The sequence below is a fragment of the Fonsecaea multimorphosa genome (genome assembly GCF_000836435.1).
Source record: "Fonsecaea multimorphosa CBS 102226 unplaced genomic scaffold supercont1.10, whole genome shotgun sequence".
NCBI classification, from domain to species: Eukaryota; Fungi; Ascomycota; class Eurotiomycetes; order Chaetothyriales; family Herpotrichiellaceae; genus Fonsecaea; species Fonsecaea multimorphosa.
The window spans coordinates 26032-44315 of NW_015971644.1; the positions used below are offsets into that span (position 1 = coordinate 26032).

Consider the following 18284-nt stretch of genomic DNA (forward strand, 5'->3'; position numbering starts at 1 on the left):
AGACTCTGCATTACGAAACCGCATGTCCTTGCACGGAGTAAGACTGCTGTGGACAAGATCACCCTGCCAGTCTAAACTACTCAGCTGCCGAACCTGGCCCCCCTTTTCATTTTCTCTGCTCATCCAGGGCCGGATATATCTGCCGTGGCCATTTCCCCTGCTTCTTCGAAAGGGGCGACGAAAGAAACTCCCGATACCAGGGAGCGGCCAGACGGGTTCCTGCGACTTGCGGTTGCAGGTAGCTTGTCGGAGTTATGATGAGGCAGTGGGGAATGCAGTCTGAGATGGGGCTCTTCTGCATTACACTGCATCAAGCATTGTCAATCAATGCACACAACCACGGCTGTCTTTGTTATCGAGGTAAGGGGCTACGTCCGCGTAGCGTGGGATTCAGGACGTACGTCCAAAGGTTTGGGCCTGGGCGGGATCACAATGCGCGATGTAAAAGGGACGAAACGAACGGCAACACGCCAGTCCCTGGACAATGCTGGTTACACCAAACGCGATGCGGTGAGTGCTTCAAGGTGGTAGCACGAATTCACGACGGCGAGCACGTGTCGCATCATCTTGTCGGTGTGCATGTCTCCTTGAACTTTGGCAGTGATCAGTATGACCTGGTTACTTGGCGAACGATGGTAATACTACCCGCTCTCGCTGACGCCTGACACGGCAATGCGAGCCTGAGCCGACACGGTCCGGGAGCGTCGGGTGAACTCGGGCAGCCTCGTCTCGAGGTCAAACCGACCTCGGCAGGTGTGCGAGGCTTGCGAATACAATTATAGGCTTGACTGAACCAGTCATGGGTAATTCCGAAATATGATTCCCCTGTGGAGACAAGTTGCTGCCCAAATGCCGTAGATGTTAGAAGGTACTACCTAGGTAGGTACCTGGGTACCTAGTAGGCGGGGAAGTTTGGTGGTGATGTGTGTAGTGAACGCAGGGAACAGTGTAAACCCAGAGGCCAACTAGTCTCCGGATTAATTTCCTGCTTTTTGAGGTACTAGGCTACTCGGATGCTCGAGCAACTTGGGGGCCCCGGGAGGTTACCCCGAGACGCAGTTATAGTTGGTTGCTTGTTAAGGACCAGGACGGCTGGGAGACGCCGAGGGAATTTTAGGTTGGTGGTTTCGAGGGGCGGTGCCTAGCACGGGGAGTAATAGGTGAACTGGTGGCTCCAGGTGCAGGCCGTTGCAGCCGGGTGGGTAACCAGCATCATCAGGCTGACGATTCAGCTTGCCCAGCACGGAGCACCAAGCGCACCCAGCTCCTAGGTGCCCGGTGCTGAGCTGCTGGCTCTTTAGTGAGCCCCTCACCCGCGCCCCCGTCCTTGCCTTCAGGCATTACAAGATTTTGTGGGGTCGCTTATAGTTAAAAGAGGCCTAGCAAATCATCACTCACACTAATCTAATGATTGCGGCGAGGGCACTTCAGGACCCAGCGAGCCAGGCCCTTCACTCACACACTCTTGGAACCCAGAAACTCTCGCACCTCGTCGCCTCTTCTTCCCCCCTCTGCTCCTCAATCCCTTTTACTCCTGCACGGCGCATGGGAACTCTGACCTCTGCAGCGACGACGACTGCAGAGCTGTTGCATTGACAGCGCCACATTAGGCCGCTCTGATATCAGCTACTAAGAGTCTGCCAAAACCGACTCCGCACCCCGAGGCGCGGTCGGAGCCCTGGCTGGCTGGAGAAACTGCACCCTTGACGCTGCCCGCCCTCTTTGGGCCGATCCTCTGCTGCCCGCATTTTCCAAGTCTCCTCAGTGCTCGACTCACTCGACCATCCGCCATCCGCCAACCTCAGATCCAACCCAAAAATGCTCCAGCCCTGCTAACAATCCGTGTCATCAGAAGTCGGCGCTGAAGGAGACACTTTGCATTCCTCCTGAAGGCAGCTATTCCTCTGCTATCCGGTGCCACCTGCACCCCTCCGCCTCCCCAAGCCGCCGCACAACCTTTGTCCTCCCTGGGCCCTCGACACGAAAGCGCCAGAAAAAATTGCTCCTTTTGTCATACCCAGCAGAGTCGCACGAACTTTGTTGCTGGCTTCCTTGCGCAATCTGGCTGGACAAGCGAAACCCCATCTGCCATCAACCTCCAATCTTGCGCCGCGGTCATACACAATTGTCGCTTCTCCTGCCGTTCCGCTTGAGAGGGAGCTACTTCCTGCGATCCAACCGCCTGGTCCCCATAGGGGGTTCGCGTCCTTGGTTTACGCGAGCTGAACCGACGGTGGATCTGTAAGCTAGCGGAGGCCTGCTTCTGAGAAAGTGTCATTCGGTCATTGTTCCAACCGGGCAAAAACATTTTCGGATCCCCGTGTTACTCTGGCTGTTCTTGTGCAAGCCATCTTTTTGCATCCTGCATTCTCTGGCATCTCATTTATGGTGTCGTTATAACAAGATGACGGCCTCAGATGTCGAGGATGGGCACTCTCATTCGGCCTCTCCTGAGGACAGTGGGACCGAACACGTCCAAGTGAATATGGCCCAAGGTCAGAGCAAGAACGACGTAAAAAAGCAGCAAAATGGAGCCCAGTCCACCAATCCAAAGGATCCTTCTCGTCCCCGGAGGAAGAAGGCACGTAGGGCATGTTATGCTTGCCAACGTGCCCATTTGACCTGTGGTAGGTTGACCTCTCGAACTCTGTCATTCTGCACCGCTGACACTCTTTCTAGGTGACGAGAGACCATGTCAAAGGTGCATAAAGCGAGGACTACAGGATGCGTGCCAGGACGGCGTCAGGAAGAAGGCAAAGTATCTGCATGATGCGCCTAATGAAGCCCTCATGCCTGGGGTTGGAGGAAACCTCTACAACCAAGGAAGTGCGAACTCCAACTCGAGTGTAGGAAATGACACCCCCCAGCAACAATCGTTCTTCCAACAAACGCCGACGTACAACAACTTTCCCACGCCCTCGCACATGCCTCCCCCAATGCTCCATGAGAGAAGTATGAGCACGACCAGCTTCCCCCAGCAGTCTCCGCTCTCAACCAATTTCCCCAATGTCGCATCGCAAGTTCCTCTGCAAAGCCCTGTCATGGGTGCTGATCAATCCAATGCCGCCAACATGACGACAGCAGGCTGGCCAGGGCAGATGTATAGCGATGATCCCATGTTCAACTTCGACATTGCGAGCATGAACTTTGGCAATCATTACGGTGCATTGGAGTTTGGCATGCTTGGTCATATGGCGACAAATGCGGGAGACACTCCCCCCAGCGATACGGCGACACGAAGCGGGTCCATCACGCAGTATCGTATGCCTTTTGGCAGCTTCAGCGAGAGCCCTACGGCTCGGCAACAGATGTACGGCGAAACGATGTTGCCTGATTGGTCCAACGGGACCGACCCCTATGGCGCCCATGGACACGGTCGCCATATGGCTCCCAACGCCTTTGCGATAGAATCGAACGCGGTCAATTGGACCTCCCCTGACACGAATGGCACACCCAACAATGCTGTCAAATTCGAAGAGTCACCCTTGATGACCAACTCAGGCCTCCAAGTTCCCCCTTCTGCCTTGGACGGGGGTCCGGTCATTCATTCTACCGGAACCCTGGACGCAAGGAACAATCGGCCCCCTCCTCCTATATCGACTCCGCAGTTGAAGGCCAAATCTGCGCTGCCTGTCAAGGCTTTGAAGCGGCCCAAAGATCCGTCGTCGATCTACACGTCCGTCACCCAACCCTATCCTTATACGGCAGGGTTCCACAGCTTCATTGCCTACCTCCAGAAACGATTTGCCGCACATCCTTCCAAGACGCTTGCCATAGCGAAATCCTTGGCGTCGATCCGACCGTCCTTCATTGCAACGACCAAGACCTTGAACCGGGAAGACCTGATCTTCATGGAGAAATGTTTCCAGCGGACGTTGTGGGAATATGAGGGTTTCATCGAAGGTGTAGGCACTCCAACAATTGTGGCGAGGAGGACTGGAGAAGTTGCGGCTGTAGGCAAGGAATTCCAAATCCTCACGGGGTGGACGAAGAATGTGCTGCTCGGTCGGGCGCCCAACCTGAATGTGAACCGCGGTCACTCCGGGCAAACGCCTGGCACCGGTTCTGGGACCAACACTGCACGGCATACAGGGACTAACACTCCTACGCAACGAATGTTGTTGGAGACGGAGAACGGCGAGAAACGACCTCAACCGGTATTCCTTGCGGAACTGCTTGACGATGAATCGGTGGTGCAGTTTTACGAGGATTTTGCGCGACTGGCATTTGGAGACAGCCGCGGCAGCGTCTGCGGCAGGGCCAAGCTCCTCAAGTACCGGACCAAGGACGACGAACTCGCCCAGAATCTCCATGTCGAGGCTGAGGCGCGAAGCGACGAGCGCCAAGTTCCACCAGAGCTGCGACGGCAAGACAGCTCTCGTCGTCAACATGAGATGAAACGGGAGCGCGATGGTATATCTGGCGAAAAGGGCATGCAAAAACTGGGATCTGCCGATGGGAAAGTGGATTGCACATATTGTTGGACGGTGAAACGTGACGTTTTCGATATACCCATGCTTATTGTTATGAATGTGAGTTGTCCGTTCGCTTTTGTTGCTTTTGACAGGCTAACATGAGACGCAGTTTTTGCCTTGTATATAGGCGAACTCAAAAGTTTCTGCAATTGACGACTGCCTTATGTATCAACTGGAGGTGGAGATCGGATACCTTGGCACACGGTCTGGGAGATTGGTGTGGAGGGTTCTGTCGGCTTCTGACCAGGCAATGGATCCGGCGAAGAACATGGTCCATTTACCCGCAGTTGAACTGAGGGAGTACACTATCTATATCACCGGGGTCGTAATCTGGAAGGGGGACTTCCACTCCTGTTGGTTCCCTGGCCCGAGAGCCTGGCATTGTCTATGAATTGAAAGATTGCGAGGCAGGAGAAGTTCTTTCTATTCATATTGGAGACTTGACTCGACTCGACTTGACTTAGTGTCCAGACTTTATCGTTGCCAGCCTCTGGAAATCTATATGCCTGGCCCAGGGACGGAAGTGCCCTTGCTCTATGAATCTAAGCCTCCCCTACAGAACCTCTGATATCTTCACGTCACGTACGTATGTATGTAAGTACATACGTAGGTCCTGTCCATCCCATCCCATCCACCTAGGTAAAAATCCCACTCCATTTAATCCTTCTTCAAGACCCTCTTCTCGACCTCGTTGGCATCCACGTCCTCCATCCACGAAAAATCCGTCAACCACCTTTCCCACTCTGCGTTTTTGTACCGGCGGTACGCGTCGCGCTCGAGACTGCGGCTCGCGACGGCGCAGTCGACCTTGATGTCGTCCACCAGGGCGTCGAGGCTGACGTAGTCGTACTCGGGCCGGATGTAGCCCAGGATCAGCAGGTTGAGGGCGGCGCCGTAGAAGTCGCGGGGGAAGTCGTGCAGGATGTGGATCTCGACGGAGCGCACCGTGTTCTTGTAGAACGGGTTGTAGCCGATCGAGAGCACGGCCCGGTGGATTGAGATCAGGGGTGGAGCGGGGATGGAGGAGGAGGAGGCGGCGGCGGACGGACAGCTCTTCAATGATAGGCCGACGAATCCGTAGTAGATCCCGCTTGGTAGGTCTGGGTGCGTGGTCGAGAGGCCTTCGGTGGGGATGTTGGCGGTGGGGATGCCGAGCTGGACATATCATGGTCCCCAAGATTGGGGGAGTTTTATTAGTTTTGAAACTTTTTTGGGATTCTTTTTGAGCGGGGATTTTGGGATCGGGGATATAGGATGGAGAGATGTAGGGGAGGGGGGAGGAAGAGGAGAAGAGTGCAGTGCTGTGGCGAGAGGAGGAAGGGGGGGCTTTAGGGGTGATGGATGAATGAGGCTGAAGATGAGAGACTGGGACTGAACTGGCGTGACAATCTCATCCAAGGCAGCCAGCCAGCCAGCTTTCTTATTCGATCCTGTACCCTTTCTCATCTTCCTCTCTCTCCTCCCCTTCTCGACCCCGGGCCCCCACTCAGGATCCACGAGCCAGCTCCAGATTTGCCATTCCCTCTCACCCATCCCAAGGAGAGAGAAGATATCGACACGAACCGCACCAAAACTCCACGAAAGGAAATGAAAAAGGGAAATTCAAAGCAAACTGCTCAACTCACCTCCTTACTCCCCCGTCCAAACCCCTTGATCACCGGCCCGCACAGCTTGATCGGAAATGGCGGCTCGGGCCCGGATTCAGGCCCGGCGTACGGGTCGCGGGGACCGTTGGGTCGCATTGAGATTCGTTGGATATCCTGTGGATGTAGCGGTAATGGTAGATCGGTGGGTGATGGTAGGACAGTAATTGTGCGGATAGGCGGTTTTAGTGTGGTGTTGGGGGTCGAGAGAGATATGATATGTGCGCGGATAGAAGTCGCAGATGGGGAAGTAAGCAGGGAAGAAAGAGTGAGACGAGACTGATAAGTGTAGATTCCAAGAACCCTGCGTTGATATTCCCCGTCGCCGTTGCCGCCGCCGTCGTCGTCGTGGTCGCAGTCGGTGTTGTCTTTCGATAGCCGATCTCGCTGTTAACAACCTGGTATGTGATAACCACTTGAAACTGGTTTTCTTTTTTTTCTCCGTACGGCGTGTTTCTGCCGCCTTCTATCGGCCTTCTATCCAAACCTTGGCTTGGGGGCGGAGGCAAGTCAGCGGCCTGAGAGGATATTGAGTACCCGTGGAGAAACGAAATGGAAGATACGAGCTGCGTTCAACCACACTTGGAGCGTTCCAGCAGAGATAATGAACTCAATAGTCATCAACTGCGAAGCCGAACACGAAAGCCCTGGATCCGACTGGCCAATCGGATCGTGCACTGTCAGCCTTGTCAGCCTTGTCCGCCTTGTGCCCCGAACATACTGCGTACCTAGTAGTCGTAGACGACAATTCTCTCACAGCGGCGACGTGATATGATTATTCTTTTGTTGCTTCTATCTATACACCAACTTGACTATACTGCGTAGGATCGTCTACCGCCGCCATGTCCCACCCCGGTCATTTATACATTGGCCGAATACCCAACACTCGGCATGCGTCCACTACTTCTCCTCTCAATCCATTTCCTCAATTCATCCACCCAAAACACAGCGCTGCTTAAGCACACCAGCGAGATCAGGTCCCACAGACCCAGCCCTTCGGTCTGAAACACCCGTTGCAAAAATGGCAAGTATATGACACACAGTTGGCCCGCGAGACTGCCCGCGACCGCGTAGTTGAACATTTTGTTTCCAAACAGCTTGATTTCGCCAAACAGCACCGACTTGGATTCCGAGCGGCAGGTCAGCGCATTGAACATGTCAAAAAGCACAAACGTCGTGAAGGTCATGGTGGTGTCGCGTTTGGTCACCACTCGAGTGCGAAGGGGCGTCGACTTGACCGCCGACGGGTCGACCGACGGATCATCAATGTCCACCATCTCTCGAAGATAGATGAAGAGAGTCCCCATCATGATAAGAGACGCCGACGTCAGGACGCGGCGGATGAGTCGTTTGGTCAGCACGTTCGCATTGCGAGGTCGCGGCGGCTGCATCATGACCAGGGGATCGACTGGTTCAACCCCGAGAGACTGGGCAGGAGGGCCATCCATGAGAATGTCTGAGACATGTTAGTCTGTCTCGCGGAAAGAATCGTGCTGATGACCACTTACTGATCCAAAGAATCTGCATGGCATTAAGCGGATTCTTGAAACCAAACATGGTACTGAGAAGGACCAAACTCAACGCCGCAACGCTCGTGCTCAGCTGGAACGTGATAAAGTTCTGAATGTTGAAGAAGATGCCCTTTCCCTGTTCAATGGCGCGGAGAATCGTGGAGAAGTCGTCGTCAGTCAGGATCATATCGGCCGCCTCTTTGGCCACATCGGTTCCGAGCTTTCCCATGGCCACTCCAATATCGGCCTTTTTGAGGGCGGGCGCATCGTTGACTCCATCTCCCGTCATGGCAACCACGTCTCCCCGAGCTTGGAGAGCTCGAATAATCTTCATCTTGTGGTCTGGGCTAGTCCGAGCAAAGATGTTCGTCCTAACGATGGCTTCCGACAGTTCTTGCTCCGACATACGGTCCAGCTCATCGCCTCGGAGGACGGACCTCGACCCTGAACTGGCCTGGTTGATGGGCATTCCGAGATTTTTCGCAATCGCCACGGCTGTCGTCTCTGCATCGCCCGTGATCATGATGACTTTGACTCCTCCATTCATCAACCGACGAATGGATCTGTTCACATGTTTCCGTGGAGGATCGTTCATCCCGACCAACCCTGCAAAACACAAGCCAGTAAACATGTCCGTTTCTGGCTCCCCGGGTTTCTTATTTCCCAATGTTGGCGTGGAGCTTCTGCTGGTCTGCCGTGTCCTGTTCCTGAGGACGCCACTGGCAAACCCAATTACCCGGAGTCCCTCCTCTGCCATTGCTTGCGCCGCCGCACTGGCTTCGTTCCGACGGCTCTCGTCAAGTACCACTTCTTGACCATCTTTGGTCAAATACGTGTCCGACCTGCTCAAAATCTGTTCCAACGAGCCTTTGATGTAAGCCGTCTCCGACCCCAGTCCATAGCCGTTGGTCGCCTCGCTCAGAGCACTACCTATGACGACGCCCATCCACTTTCTCTCGGAACTGAATGGTGTCTCGCTCGTCCGCGGCCCAATCTTTTCACGGACATCGTCTTCACCGTGCACATCCAGCAAGTCGAGCATGGCGATATCAGTAGGTTGACCCAGCCATCGGCTCTTCGTGACGGTCGATGACCTATCTCTAGTAGAGGAAAGCACCGCCGCAGAGGCAGCGGTTGCAGGGGTTCCGGAAGCGTTCTGAGAAAGGCGACCGTTGTTCGCGATATTGCCAATTCGAAGAATGGCTTTGGTCGCGGATGTGAGTGCTGCTGTGGGGTCGATGGAGAACGGCTTGCCTACGTCGAAATGCCACAATTTGGTCACGGTCATGTGGTTGAGGGTCAAAGTTCCCGTCTTGTCGCTGCAAACCACATTTACCGAACCCAATGTCTCGACACTTGGGAGCTTGCGAACGATCGCTCCTCGTTTAGCCATTCGCAACACCCCCAGGGCAAGAGTGACGGTGACAATGATGGGCAACCCTTCAGGAATCGCGGCAACAGCCAGAGACACTCCGATGGTGAATAGATCCAACAGTTTCTTGCCCTGGAGAAGACCGATGATTATGATGACTCCAATGACGACGAAAGACATATAGCTGAGCTGCTTTCCTAAAAGATCCATCGACTGCTGGAGAGGCGTGCGCGGGGCCTCTATCTCCTGCAGAGACAACGAAATCGTCCCAAACTCGGTCTTTCCACCAGTTGCGATGACGATTCCTTCCCCGTGGCCTGACCGAACCAGCGTCCCCATGAACGCGATGTTGTGCTGCTCATTGAGGCGCACGTCGGCGCCCACCGTGCCCGCTGCATTGTACGGTTCGGGGGTACCATGGTGCTCCGACCTCCGGATGGTCGGGTCCAGAGCAGTAGGGAACTTTTCTACCGGTTCGTTCTCCCCAGTCAAATTGGATTCGTCAATTGTCAGCTCGGCAGCATGGGTGATTCTGATGTCGGCCGGAATGCGGTCGCCGGTGGCAAAGATGACCAGGTCTCCCACCACAAGCTGGGACGCTGGTATTGTGGTAGACGATTTCTCCCCAGGCGCAATCGCAGCGCCGTTTGCCAATGGCTCCATCTCTATTTCATTCTCAGCATTTTGATTTCTAGTCATGTGCATGGTCGACCGGGGCGCCGAACGTCGGACGTGGGCGTAATGGGGAACCAGGCGGTTCAGGGCCTCCAAGGATTTCTCCGAGCGGTATTCCTGCACAAAAGCGACCGTGACAACAATGGTGACGGCAAGAGCGATACTGACGGCATCGTCCTTGTTCCCGATGAAGAGTGAGATGGCGGCAGATGCGAGTAGCAGCAGGATCAGCGTCTCCTTGAACTGCTTGAGGAATCGCAACCATAATGGCTCCTCCTCTTCATGGGGAAGCTCATTGGAACCATTCTTTACCAATCGCGCATGTGCCTCGGTTTGTAGCAAGCCCTGAGTGACGGAAGTCTTCAATTGCTCGGCCGTCTGCTGGGGGGTGAGGAGAGAGTAAGAGGATGTTATCGAGGAGGAGGTGGAAGCGTAGCGGGCAGGACTCCGCGGCCTGTTTGTCTGGGATTCTGCATTGAAGACCGGCAGTAATGCTGACATGATGGCATGGTAGCTATATTGACTTCCGCCCCATCCTCCGCAAATGGTACAGTGAGGAAGAAGAGTCGAGTGGATGGACGGTTGTATCGCATGCGCAGATGATGAAGACTAGAGAGTGAATTCGAAACAAATATCGACAGTGAGGATAAGAGAGTACCTAATAAGACGTTGTCACACGAAGAAGGCTTCAGAGACGCGCAGCGGATATCGGTTGGAAAGAAGATTGGGGGTCGCAGTAAGATAGGGATCCTCTCTCTCTGCATCCGGCATCGAAATCTTGCAAATTGCAGTGACGCTACGGCAATTTACAGCATCCCTATAGAGGAAGGTCAAGCGAGGCACGAGAAGGCTGCGGCATTGGCACGTGACTGACTCGTGATTGGGCGCAGCGGGCGGCGAGGCTGATGGCTGGAAGGCTTTGGGCCTTTGGCCACCAAAACAAGATCAACCCGCCAACAGTCGTGAGTCGTGACTCGCCCGCCTGCATCTCAATCGCAGTCGCACGCCCAGCCACTCCACCTCTTCTTCTCCTCTTCTCCTCTTCTCCCCCGACCATTCATTATTCGCATCCCTCAAGTCGCACCTACCACCACCAACCTCTTCATTACTTTCTCACATTCTTCGTCGTCTCCAGCGCGCGCTCTCCTCAGCGTTAGTTCTTTGCAACATCTCCTTTGCCTTTTGACACCGATTTGTCTTCGCATCCACCTGCGCGACCTGGAATCAACACAATCCCTCCCTCGACGCGTCGATCGTCCATCGCCCTCTTCGACAACTTACCTTACCCTCCCCTCACTCGTTCACATGTCTCTGTAACCTCACGCACATCTCAGCTTCTCACTCAGCCTCAAAATGTTTTATTCCGAACCGCTTCTGTCCAGGACTGGGCCTCTGGCTCGTGTCTGGCTCGCCTCCAATCTCGAGCGCAATCTCACAAAACCCCAAGTCCTACAATCAGATATTCAGAGCAGTGTTGCTGTCATTGTTGACCAAGGACATGCCCCTCTAGCCTTGCGCCTCAGTAGCCACCTCATGCTGGGCGTGGTGCGCATCTATGGGAGAAAAGCCCGATATCTGCTCGATGATTGCAACCAGGCTTTGATCAAGATCCGAATGGTGCGTTGCTTTGGCTCCCACCATGATGCCCTGCTAATAATTGACTAGACATTTAAATCGACCAACAATCATGATCTGCCAGTTCATGCGACAACCGCCGCTGATCTCAACCTGCCTGAAATGCTCACCGTCGAGGATTTGTTCTCCAGCATGAACTTCACACATCCCATGAGCCAGCTGCCGGCCGCCATAAGCGACCCAAGCCAAAATGAGGAAGACTGGACCAGCTCCCTCAACCCCCAGCAGAGTGGTACACAATCAATGCTCACACCGAACGAAGAAACATTATACCATACAGACGACCTGAATCTCGACTTTGGAGACGGCGACGATGTGGACATAAACGATACCACCATCAGCATGAATGTTGGCCGAAATGCACCAACCCCGCAACCCGCTGGCGATGCAGAGCGTCTCCTTTACGACGACGAAGATGGCCTTAACTTGGATTTTGGTGACGACACACCTATGCCGGATCAGCCTCATTCACCAATGGCAGATGATATCGTACCTCCAGTCGGTGAGGACGAACCGCTTGAGTTCGGAGATGATGAAACCCTCCAATTACAACAAATGGCGGAAGGCGCGCATGGGGTGCGGGCCACAGAAACTCCCTTATCAGACGCTAACTCCAACGTCCTTCGCGACCTCGATCGGACGTTCCAGAACCAACAAGAAGAGGAAATCGAAGAGGTGGTCGTCCAGCAACGTCAGCGGAGCAAGAAGCAGAAACCGATCGCGCCCGACGTTGAAACCGTTCTCCACAAGGGGCAAATGAAGGCACAAGCAGAAGACCGGTCGAAGATCTTGCGTGCTCCCTCGCTTCTCCCTCGTGACCCTCTCCTCCTAACGTTGATGAACATGCAAAAGAACGGCGACTTTGTCTTGAACGCGATGAATGATGGCCGGTCAAGAGACTGGGCGCCTGAGCTCCAAGGTCTCCTGTCATTCGAAACAGTGACGAGATCTGGGCAACTCAAGCGGAAACGAGATAGCGGTATTGCTGGACTGAGCGAAGACGAACACAGTGAAAAGTCTCCACGACTAGAAGGCCCAGGGGATGCAATGGAGGATGAAGGTGTGCATCTTGACGATGCTCAGCGCGACATCACTTTGGATGACACGTTGCCACGACCCATGAGCGAGGGTATTCCAGGCTTGGACGATGTTGTCGGTGACGAAGATGACGGCGGCATTTTTGGTGGCGATGACACTTTTGACGATACAACGGTCCCGCTCGTCCATCCCGCTGACAGTGGCCCAATCTCACTCGGCACGCAGCATGCAGTGCATCTCCTGCGTGACCGACTTGGCGATGCTGAGGGCGCCCATCCAGCTTCGCCAGCCAAGAAATCCGTGCTCCTCCAAGATCTCGTCCCAGAAGGCCGGACAAGCAAAGAAGAGGCCACCAAGATGTTCTTCGAGGTGCTAGTGCTGGCTACCAAGGACGCAATCAAGGTTGATCAACCCTCGAAAGCAATAGGATTGCCCCTGCGGATCAGAGCGAAACGAGGCCTATGGGGATCGTGGGCAGAGACAAGCCCCGGCGAGGACCCTGCTGCCCCAACAGCCTCTCAGCAAGTGGCTGCCTCGGCCTAAAGCGGTTGGATTTGGGAATGGTTTAGTCGTGGCATCAATGACTATGATTCTGGACAGTTCTTTTTTTGGAGATCACTGGTACTACCTGGGACGGATTGGGGCCGGCAATGCCTGTATTTTGAGCGGGCTGGGAGGGCCTGGATGACGACCACAGGAAGTCTTTGGATACGGGGTTTTCATCGTTGGGAAAAGGCTACGACGACGAAAGCGAAGGCGTGCTGCGTGCCGGGCTGGGTAGGGCTGGTTTTGCAGGCAGCCATAGATACCCCAGTACGACTGCAGATAGAGGCTAGGTCCACAGTGAATGAGGATATGGCTTTGTTCCTTACTCTAGATCCGTCAACAGTTTGCACAAAGTCGGCGAATTTGCATTGCGAAGCTTGAATGGAGCTTGAATGGAGCCTCGTTAATCGAATCCTTTGAATCCTGCGACTCGGGCCTTTGGCGCGTGCCGGAACTTAAATCTACCTACCTAGGTACCTTCGCACTTGAATACCTACCTAAGGTACCTACCAGGTACGAGGGTATCTACCTAGGTACCTAGGAAGGGAGGTATTGCTATTAGCACCTAATCCCTTCAGGTGGGCAGGTACACATGCCACTTCCGTATGCACCGGATGCTTAAGTCAACAAGCGGAAAGCATACAACAACTACCGTGGTCGGACGCCGCCTCTGCCTCAGGCCTCCCCTCTTGTACAAATACGGATTTTGCACACCAGGTCGACGTGCATCGGACGAGCTGATGTGATGGTTCGAGATTCTGCCCAAGTCGCAGCTCCTGCACGGCTTTGGGGCCGGCATGTGCTGGGGACACGCAGCTTGCAGGCCCCAAGTCTTCTCATTGCGGCGACAGCCTGATGGTCAAAGTGCCGGGTGCGCCTTGGTTGTTGCTCAGCCAGGTTGCTAATCCCTGTCAACGTTAGTAACAAACTGGCCTACAGCTGCAATGCCGGCACAGACGGCTGCACCACCACTTAGACCTTGACGTGCTGCCGTGCTTGTGGACGGAATCAACCTTACCATCCTGCGTCCAGTGGCTTCTTGACCTATCAACGACTGCTCGAAGATGCTAGTCTCACTGGAGAACGGGCCATCTGCATGCGATAGAGTGGTGTTGATGCAAGCACGGCAAGGTTGGGGGCTGTGAATGAATCGAGAGCCTCAATGGCCCGCTGCTACATATACCAGCAGCTACTTCTACTACAATGCAGCCGATGTCAGACATCCGTCCGCCCACCAAATGCTGATGTCCTCTGTGATCTCTCCGTCAACATGGAACCCTTTGAGGCCGGTACACCAAGGGATGATGTGAGCAGCATCGTGTCCTTCGAGCTCGTCGATACCGCTCCAACTGCAAAAGACGTTTCGACAGCTTCGACTATCGCTGTAAGCGAATCCGATGCGGATCAGGAGTCTCCATATCCTCTGTCAACCAGCTTTGACCCTACGACACGGACAAAGTTACGCGAATGGAGAGATATTTTGAGATTATACCTCTCTTATGGGAGGGCAGTCTTGACCGATACATGGTGGCCCGAACTGTTGGCTCTTACCTTCAGCTTTTCTTGCTTGGTCGAAATAATCATGACCCTCAAATACTTCAATGGTTTTCCGCTCTCTCAGTTGCCCTGGGGCCTGACATTGAACACGATACTTTCCGGCCTCGCTGCAGCTTCGAAATCCTCCCTGGTCTTTGCTGTCGCTGGGACAATGAGCCAGTGCAAATGGTGCTGGCTCAAATCTGGTCCAGCGCGCCGGAGACGGCTTGCACATCTACAGGACGTCGACGAAGCAAGCCGTGGTCCTCTTGGTTCACTCATCTTGCTACTTGGTAACACTATGGCATCTCTCTGTTATATTGGTGCCATCATTATCATTCTTGGGCTGGTCTATGAGCCCTTCATTCAGCAGATTGTCAGCTTTCCCGTGCAGCAGACCAACGTGACTTCTTCAGATGCGACAGTGGACCAAGTAATCGCCCTGGATTCTCAGAGCTTCTCTGAATCTCTGAGGGGCTTCGCAGTTGGCGGTATCTATGGCAATCCTTTTGTCGACCGTGCGCCGTCCTGCTCTACAGGCAATTGTACCTGGGAACCATTCTGGTCAGTTGGCTGGTGCGCAAAATGCGAGCAAATGCAGCTTCGATCTCAGTTATGCAACTTCACCCCGCAACAAATCGTGACACAGGGTGCAAATCTGACCAAAACCTGTGACTTTTACTTTCCTGAAGGCTATGCATTGCAGGCGACCTTCGACGCCACCACCGGCGTGGGCTCGGAATGTTCCGCGGACGACCAATTCTCTATGTCTTTGAATTACACTCCTATCTGGCCGCTGTCAGCTGGGGAGTATAACCAGACTAACGTACCTGTTATCACTGGATATTTTTCAAGTTCCTCAGAGTTTCTTGGAGAGATCAACCCGCTCCTCGCTCTAGGTTATGTGGAACCACTGGCCTCGAAGGCAGATAACAAGACATCACTACCAGAGACTATGTCACAGGCTGGTCAGGCTGCACCGGCTACAATGTGCATCCTGACTCCATGTGCCAGAAGGTATAATGTGTCCGTTGTGAACGGAAGCACAATCAACCAAATACTCGAGGTCAACTACGGTTCAATAACTACAGATGAAGCGGAATCCGGCTACCTCTGTTGGCAGCCGCACACGACGGGAGTCTTGGATGATATTTCACCAGACGCCACTACTTCCGTCTCCCTACAAGCTCTCTCATTTTGTTTTATACAACAATGGATCCAGGATATACTCTCCTTGCTCCACGGCGTCTTCAGCGCTACCTGGGCACCGCACTCAGAGACATGCTTTTATCCAACCTCTGGGACCGGCAACTTCATCCTTGACGATGTTCTGCTCCAGCAACACAGTGATCCGACTGTGTTCATACCGAACATCGCCAAGGCTCTGACATACCTCAGTAGTCAGAACACGACTGACCTCACTGGCAGGCCTCTTTCGGGCACCATCTTCACGGACAAAACGTTTGTCGCCGTTCGCTGGATCTGGCTCTCTCTGCCTTTAGGTCTGAATGTTTTGGGGCTCGTGTTTCTCCTCGTGACTGCAATCTACACCAGAAGGAACAAGGTGCCGTTGTGGAAATCCTCGGCCTTTGCACTCCTATACCATGGCCTCGAAGCCGGTTTACTGGACGACGAGAAAGTGTATGAGACCACCAGCGACATGGAAAAAGCCGCGAGCACGACGGAAGTCTCGCTGAGGTCAGATGGTCTGGGCCGGAAACGATTGCTCTTGCGTTCTGACGATTGATTGACCCTAAATGGATTTCATTGACGGAGTAAACATGGCGACGAGCAACAGTCTATGACAGATTCACCGCTGGTTCTCTGTTCTCTGCAATTTTCAACGACAGAGCTATTTGACTTCCATAACACCCCTGTACTGGGACAATACCTCAAGCTCGGGCGACTGATTCCACTCGGAAAGATGAGAAGGCAGGACTCCGAGGGCCCGTACTGAGCAGAAGATGGCGTCTTTTCTTGGCGCTAGACGTCGACTCAAGCGGGCGCACCATTGCGCGTGATCAGAAGGAGACCCTGTTTCAGGGACATGAGATTGTTGAGGGTTGGGGAGGGACCAGATCGTTCGGAGCGCGCGGAAGCCTACAACCAGAGAACGCGCGCCTGCGAGACACACGTCCGACGCCGAGAAGGTCGAAGTGCGCGTTTGCTCCGAGAGCTGTTCGGTCCTGCTGGTGCATCTGCCATGTATGTAGAATGTATGTGGCATGTTGTGTGGCCCCATAGTGCAGCTCGGATTGCAATGTCGAGGCGATGTGGCTGGCTGGTTGCGGGGGGTTTGCGTCGCAAAAGCAGCTCGATCGTGGTGGGACGGCTAATGGCCATCAACAATGGACGCGGCGTGTGAGAGTAACGGATGTAGATACATGTATGTGTCCGATGCGGCGAGTCTGAGGGATCAGGCTTGCTTCGATCAATGTAAGGGGACGACTTCGTAGATCTTGAGGGAAAGAGTACACACAGAATGGTGAAAATGGGAAGAATCAAAGGCTTATTGATTATTATTTTTTTACCCGCTGTCTCTTCTTCTAGGTATCCTTGACCCAAGAACCGTCGTCCATCAAGCCTTCACGCTTCGGCCCTTCTCGCGCCCAAGTCTCGACGACTCCATTCTTTGGGTCCTCATCCGGCAAACCCCTGGACCGTCGTACTTCCAGGACGGCCTCGCGGACGCGTTGTGTGCACTCCATCCTCAACTGTACAGCCTCCGGGTGATTCGCCAGATTCTCGGGTACGAGGCCCAGAATCATCTCGTCCCATCCACCGGGCAGTCCGGCTTCGCGGGCATGTCGGTCCGCCAGATCTCTCCAGCGCTTGCGGAGGTCGCCAAAGACGGCCTCGACGTCCAGCTCGCGCCCGATGGTGAGGCAGATTTTCTTGCCGATTCTCGGTATAAATCGGGGCCAAGATCGACTCTCGTGCATGACCTGGTCGGTCCCCTCGATGAACATGGGCACCACGTCGGGACATTCGGGAGGCTCGAGGATGAGTCGTGCGACTCCCCACTTAAAATAGCGCATCGTCTTGTCGGTGGCTTGGTGGATCATCCCTTCGGGGAAAATGTGTACCCAGCTGTAAGAATTGCTTGCGTAGCGGGAGGGGGCGAGGTACCACCTCACGTCTGAGGGTTGAGACGGGTAGGAGGGGGGAGGAGAGATGTCGGAGAACGGGTCGACGCAATCCCAGGGCCATTGAGGAGGTTTCCAATCCTTGTGAAATCGCGGGTTGCTCAGAGGAGCGAGCGATTGCTTTTGCGCCGAGATCTTGGAGAGGAGCCGCACGGCTTCCGTCATGGTCGCCTGGTAAGGCCCGCCGAAGGGGGAGTGTGCGCCGCGGTGGATGGGGAGGGTTTGTCCCAGCGTGAAGAAGTGCGAGGTGAAGGCATTCTTGAAGCAGATGTCATGACTACCCAAGCTCCAGCGGTGGTTCATGTAGCCGTGGAAGGCCGCGAAGGAGACAGGTAGCGTCCCCCATATTAAAGGTTCGTCGAGGACGGAGATGTGGTTCGAGACAGTCACCAACCCGCGGCGACGCGTTTTGTAGTCGGCACGCGATTTCAAAAGGTCGAGAAAACGCGGGAGACCGTGGACTTCGGTTTTGTTGAGTGCGTAAATAAACAGACGCGAAAGGGCGGCGACGGTGAGGATTGTCTGGTACGAGGCACCGCGCCAGAAGAAGCTCGGGGACTCCAGGTTTTGGTAGAGGTTGAGGTCATCGCGGTTGTGAAAGGGCATTGGTGATGATGCTGGAGAACGGGAGAAGGGCGAAAATAAAGGAGTCCTCCATCGAGCCTTGTTGAGAAAAGGGAGGAGTAAGGAGTCCCGTGGATTTCTAT

General features: G+C 54.3%; 6 protein-coding genes across 6 annotated transcripts; 3 read left to right on the forward strand and 3 right to left on the reverse strand.

Moving 5' to 3' along the window:
* Positions 1-2404: 2404 nt before the first annotated feature.
* On the forward strand, positions 2405-4577 carry Z520_05582 (uncharacterized protein; the record flags this gene model as incomplete). The annotated part of the gene is made up of 2 exons (XM_016776085.1): positions 2405-2627; positions 2680-4577. The coding sequence occupies 2 exons, from the start codon at positions 2405-2407 to the stop codon at positions 4575-4577; spliced, it is 2121 nt and encodes a 706-aa protein (XP_016632404.1).
* A 555-nt stretch (positions 4578-5132) lies between these two features.
* Z520_05583 (uncharacterized protein) lies at positions 5133-6217 on the reverse strand (the record flags this gene model as incomplete). The annotated part of the gene is made up of 2 exons (XM_016776086.1): positions 5133-5630; positions 6101-6217. The coding sequence occupies 2 exons, from the start codon at positions 6215-6217 to the stop codon at positions 5133-5135; spliced, it is 615 nt and encodes a 204-aa protein (XP_016632405.1).
* A 761-nt stretch (positions 6218-6978) lies between these two features.
* Z520_05584 (uncharacterized protein) lies at positions 6979-10177 on the reverse strand (the record flags this gene model as incomplete). The annotated part of the gene is made up of 2 exons (XM_016776087.1): positions 6979-7574; positions 7627-10177. 2 exons carry the CDS (start codon positions 10175-10177, stop codon positions 6979-6981), a joined length of 3147 nt encoding a protein of 1048 aa, XP_016632406.1.
* Positions 10178-11029: 852 nt separating this feature from the next.
* On the forward strand, positions 11030-12892 carry Z520_05585 (uncharacterized protein; the record flags this gene model as incomplete). The annotated part of the gene is made up of 2 exons (XM_016776088.1): positions 11030-11293; positions 11342-12892. 2 exons carry the CDS (start codon positions 11030-11032, stop codon positions 12890-12892), a joined length of 1815 nt encoding a protein of 604 aa, XP_016632407.1.
* Positions 12893-14165: 1273 nt separating this feature from the next.
* Positions 14166-16178, forward strand: Z520_05586 (uncharacterized protein; the record flags this gene model as incomplete). Its single annotated transcript, XM_016776089.1, has 1 exon — positions 14166-16178. One exon carries the CDS (start codon positions 14166-14168, stop codon positions 16176-16178), a length of 2013 nt encoding a protein of 670 aa, XP_016632408.1.
* A 799-nt stretch (positions 16179-16977) lies between these two features.
* On the reverse strand, positions 16978-18183 carry Z520_05587 (uncharacterized protein; the record flags this gene model as incomplete). Its single annotated transcript, XM_016776090.1, has 1 exon — positions 16978-18183. One exon carries the CDS (start codon positions 18181-18183, stop codon positions 16978-16980), a length of 1206 nt encoding a protein of 401 aa, XP_016632409.1.
* Between the last annotated feature and the right edge of the window lie 101 nt (positions 18184-18284).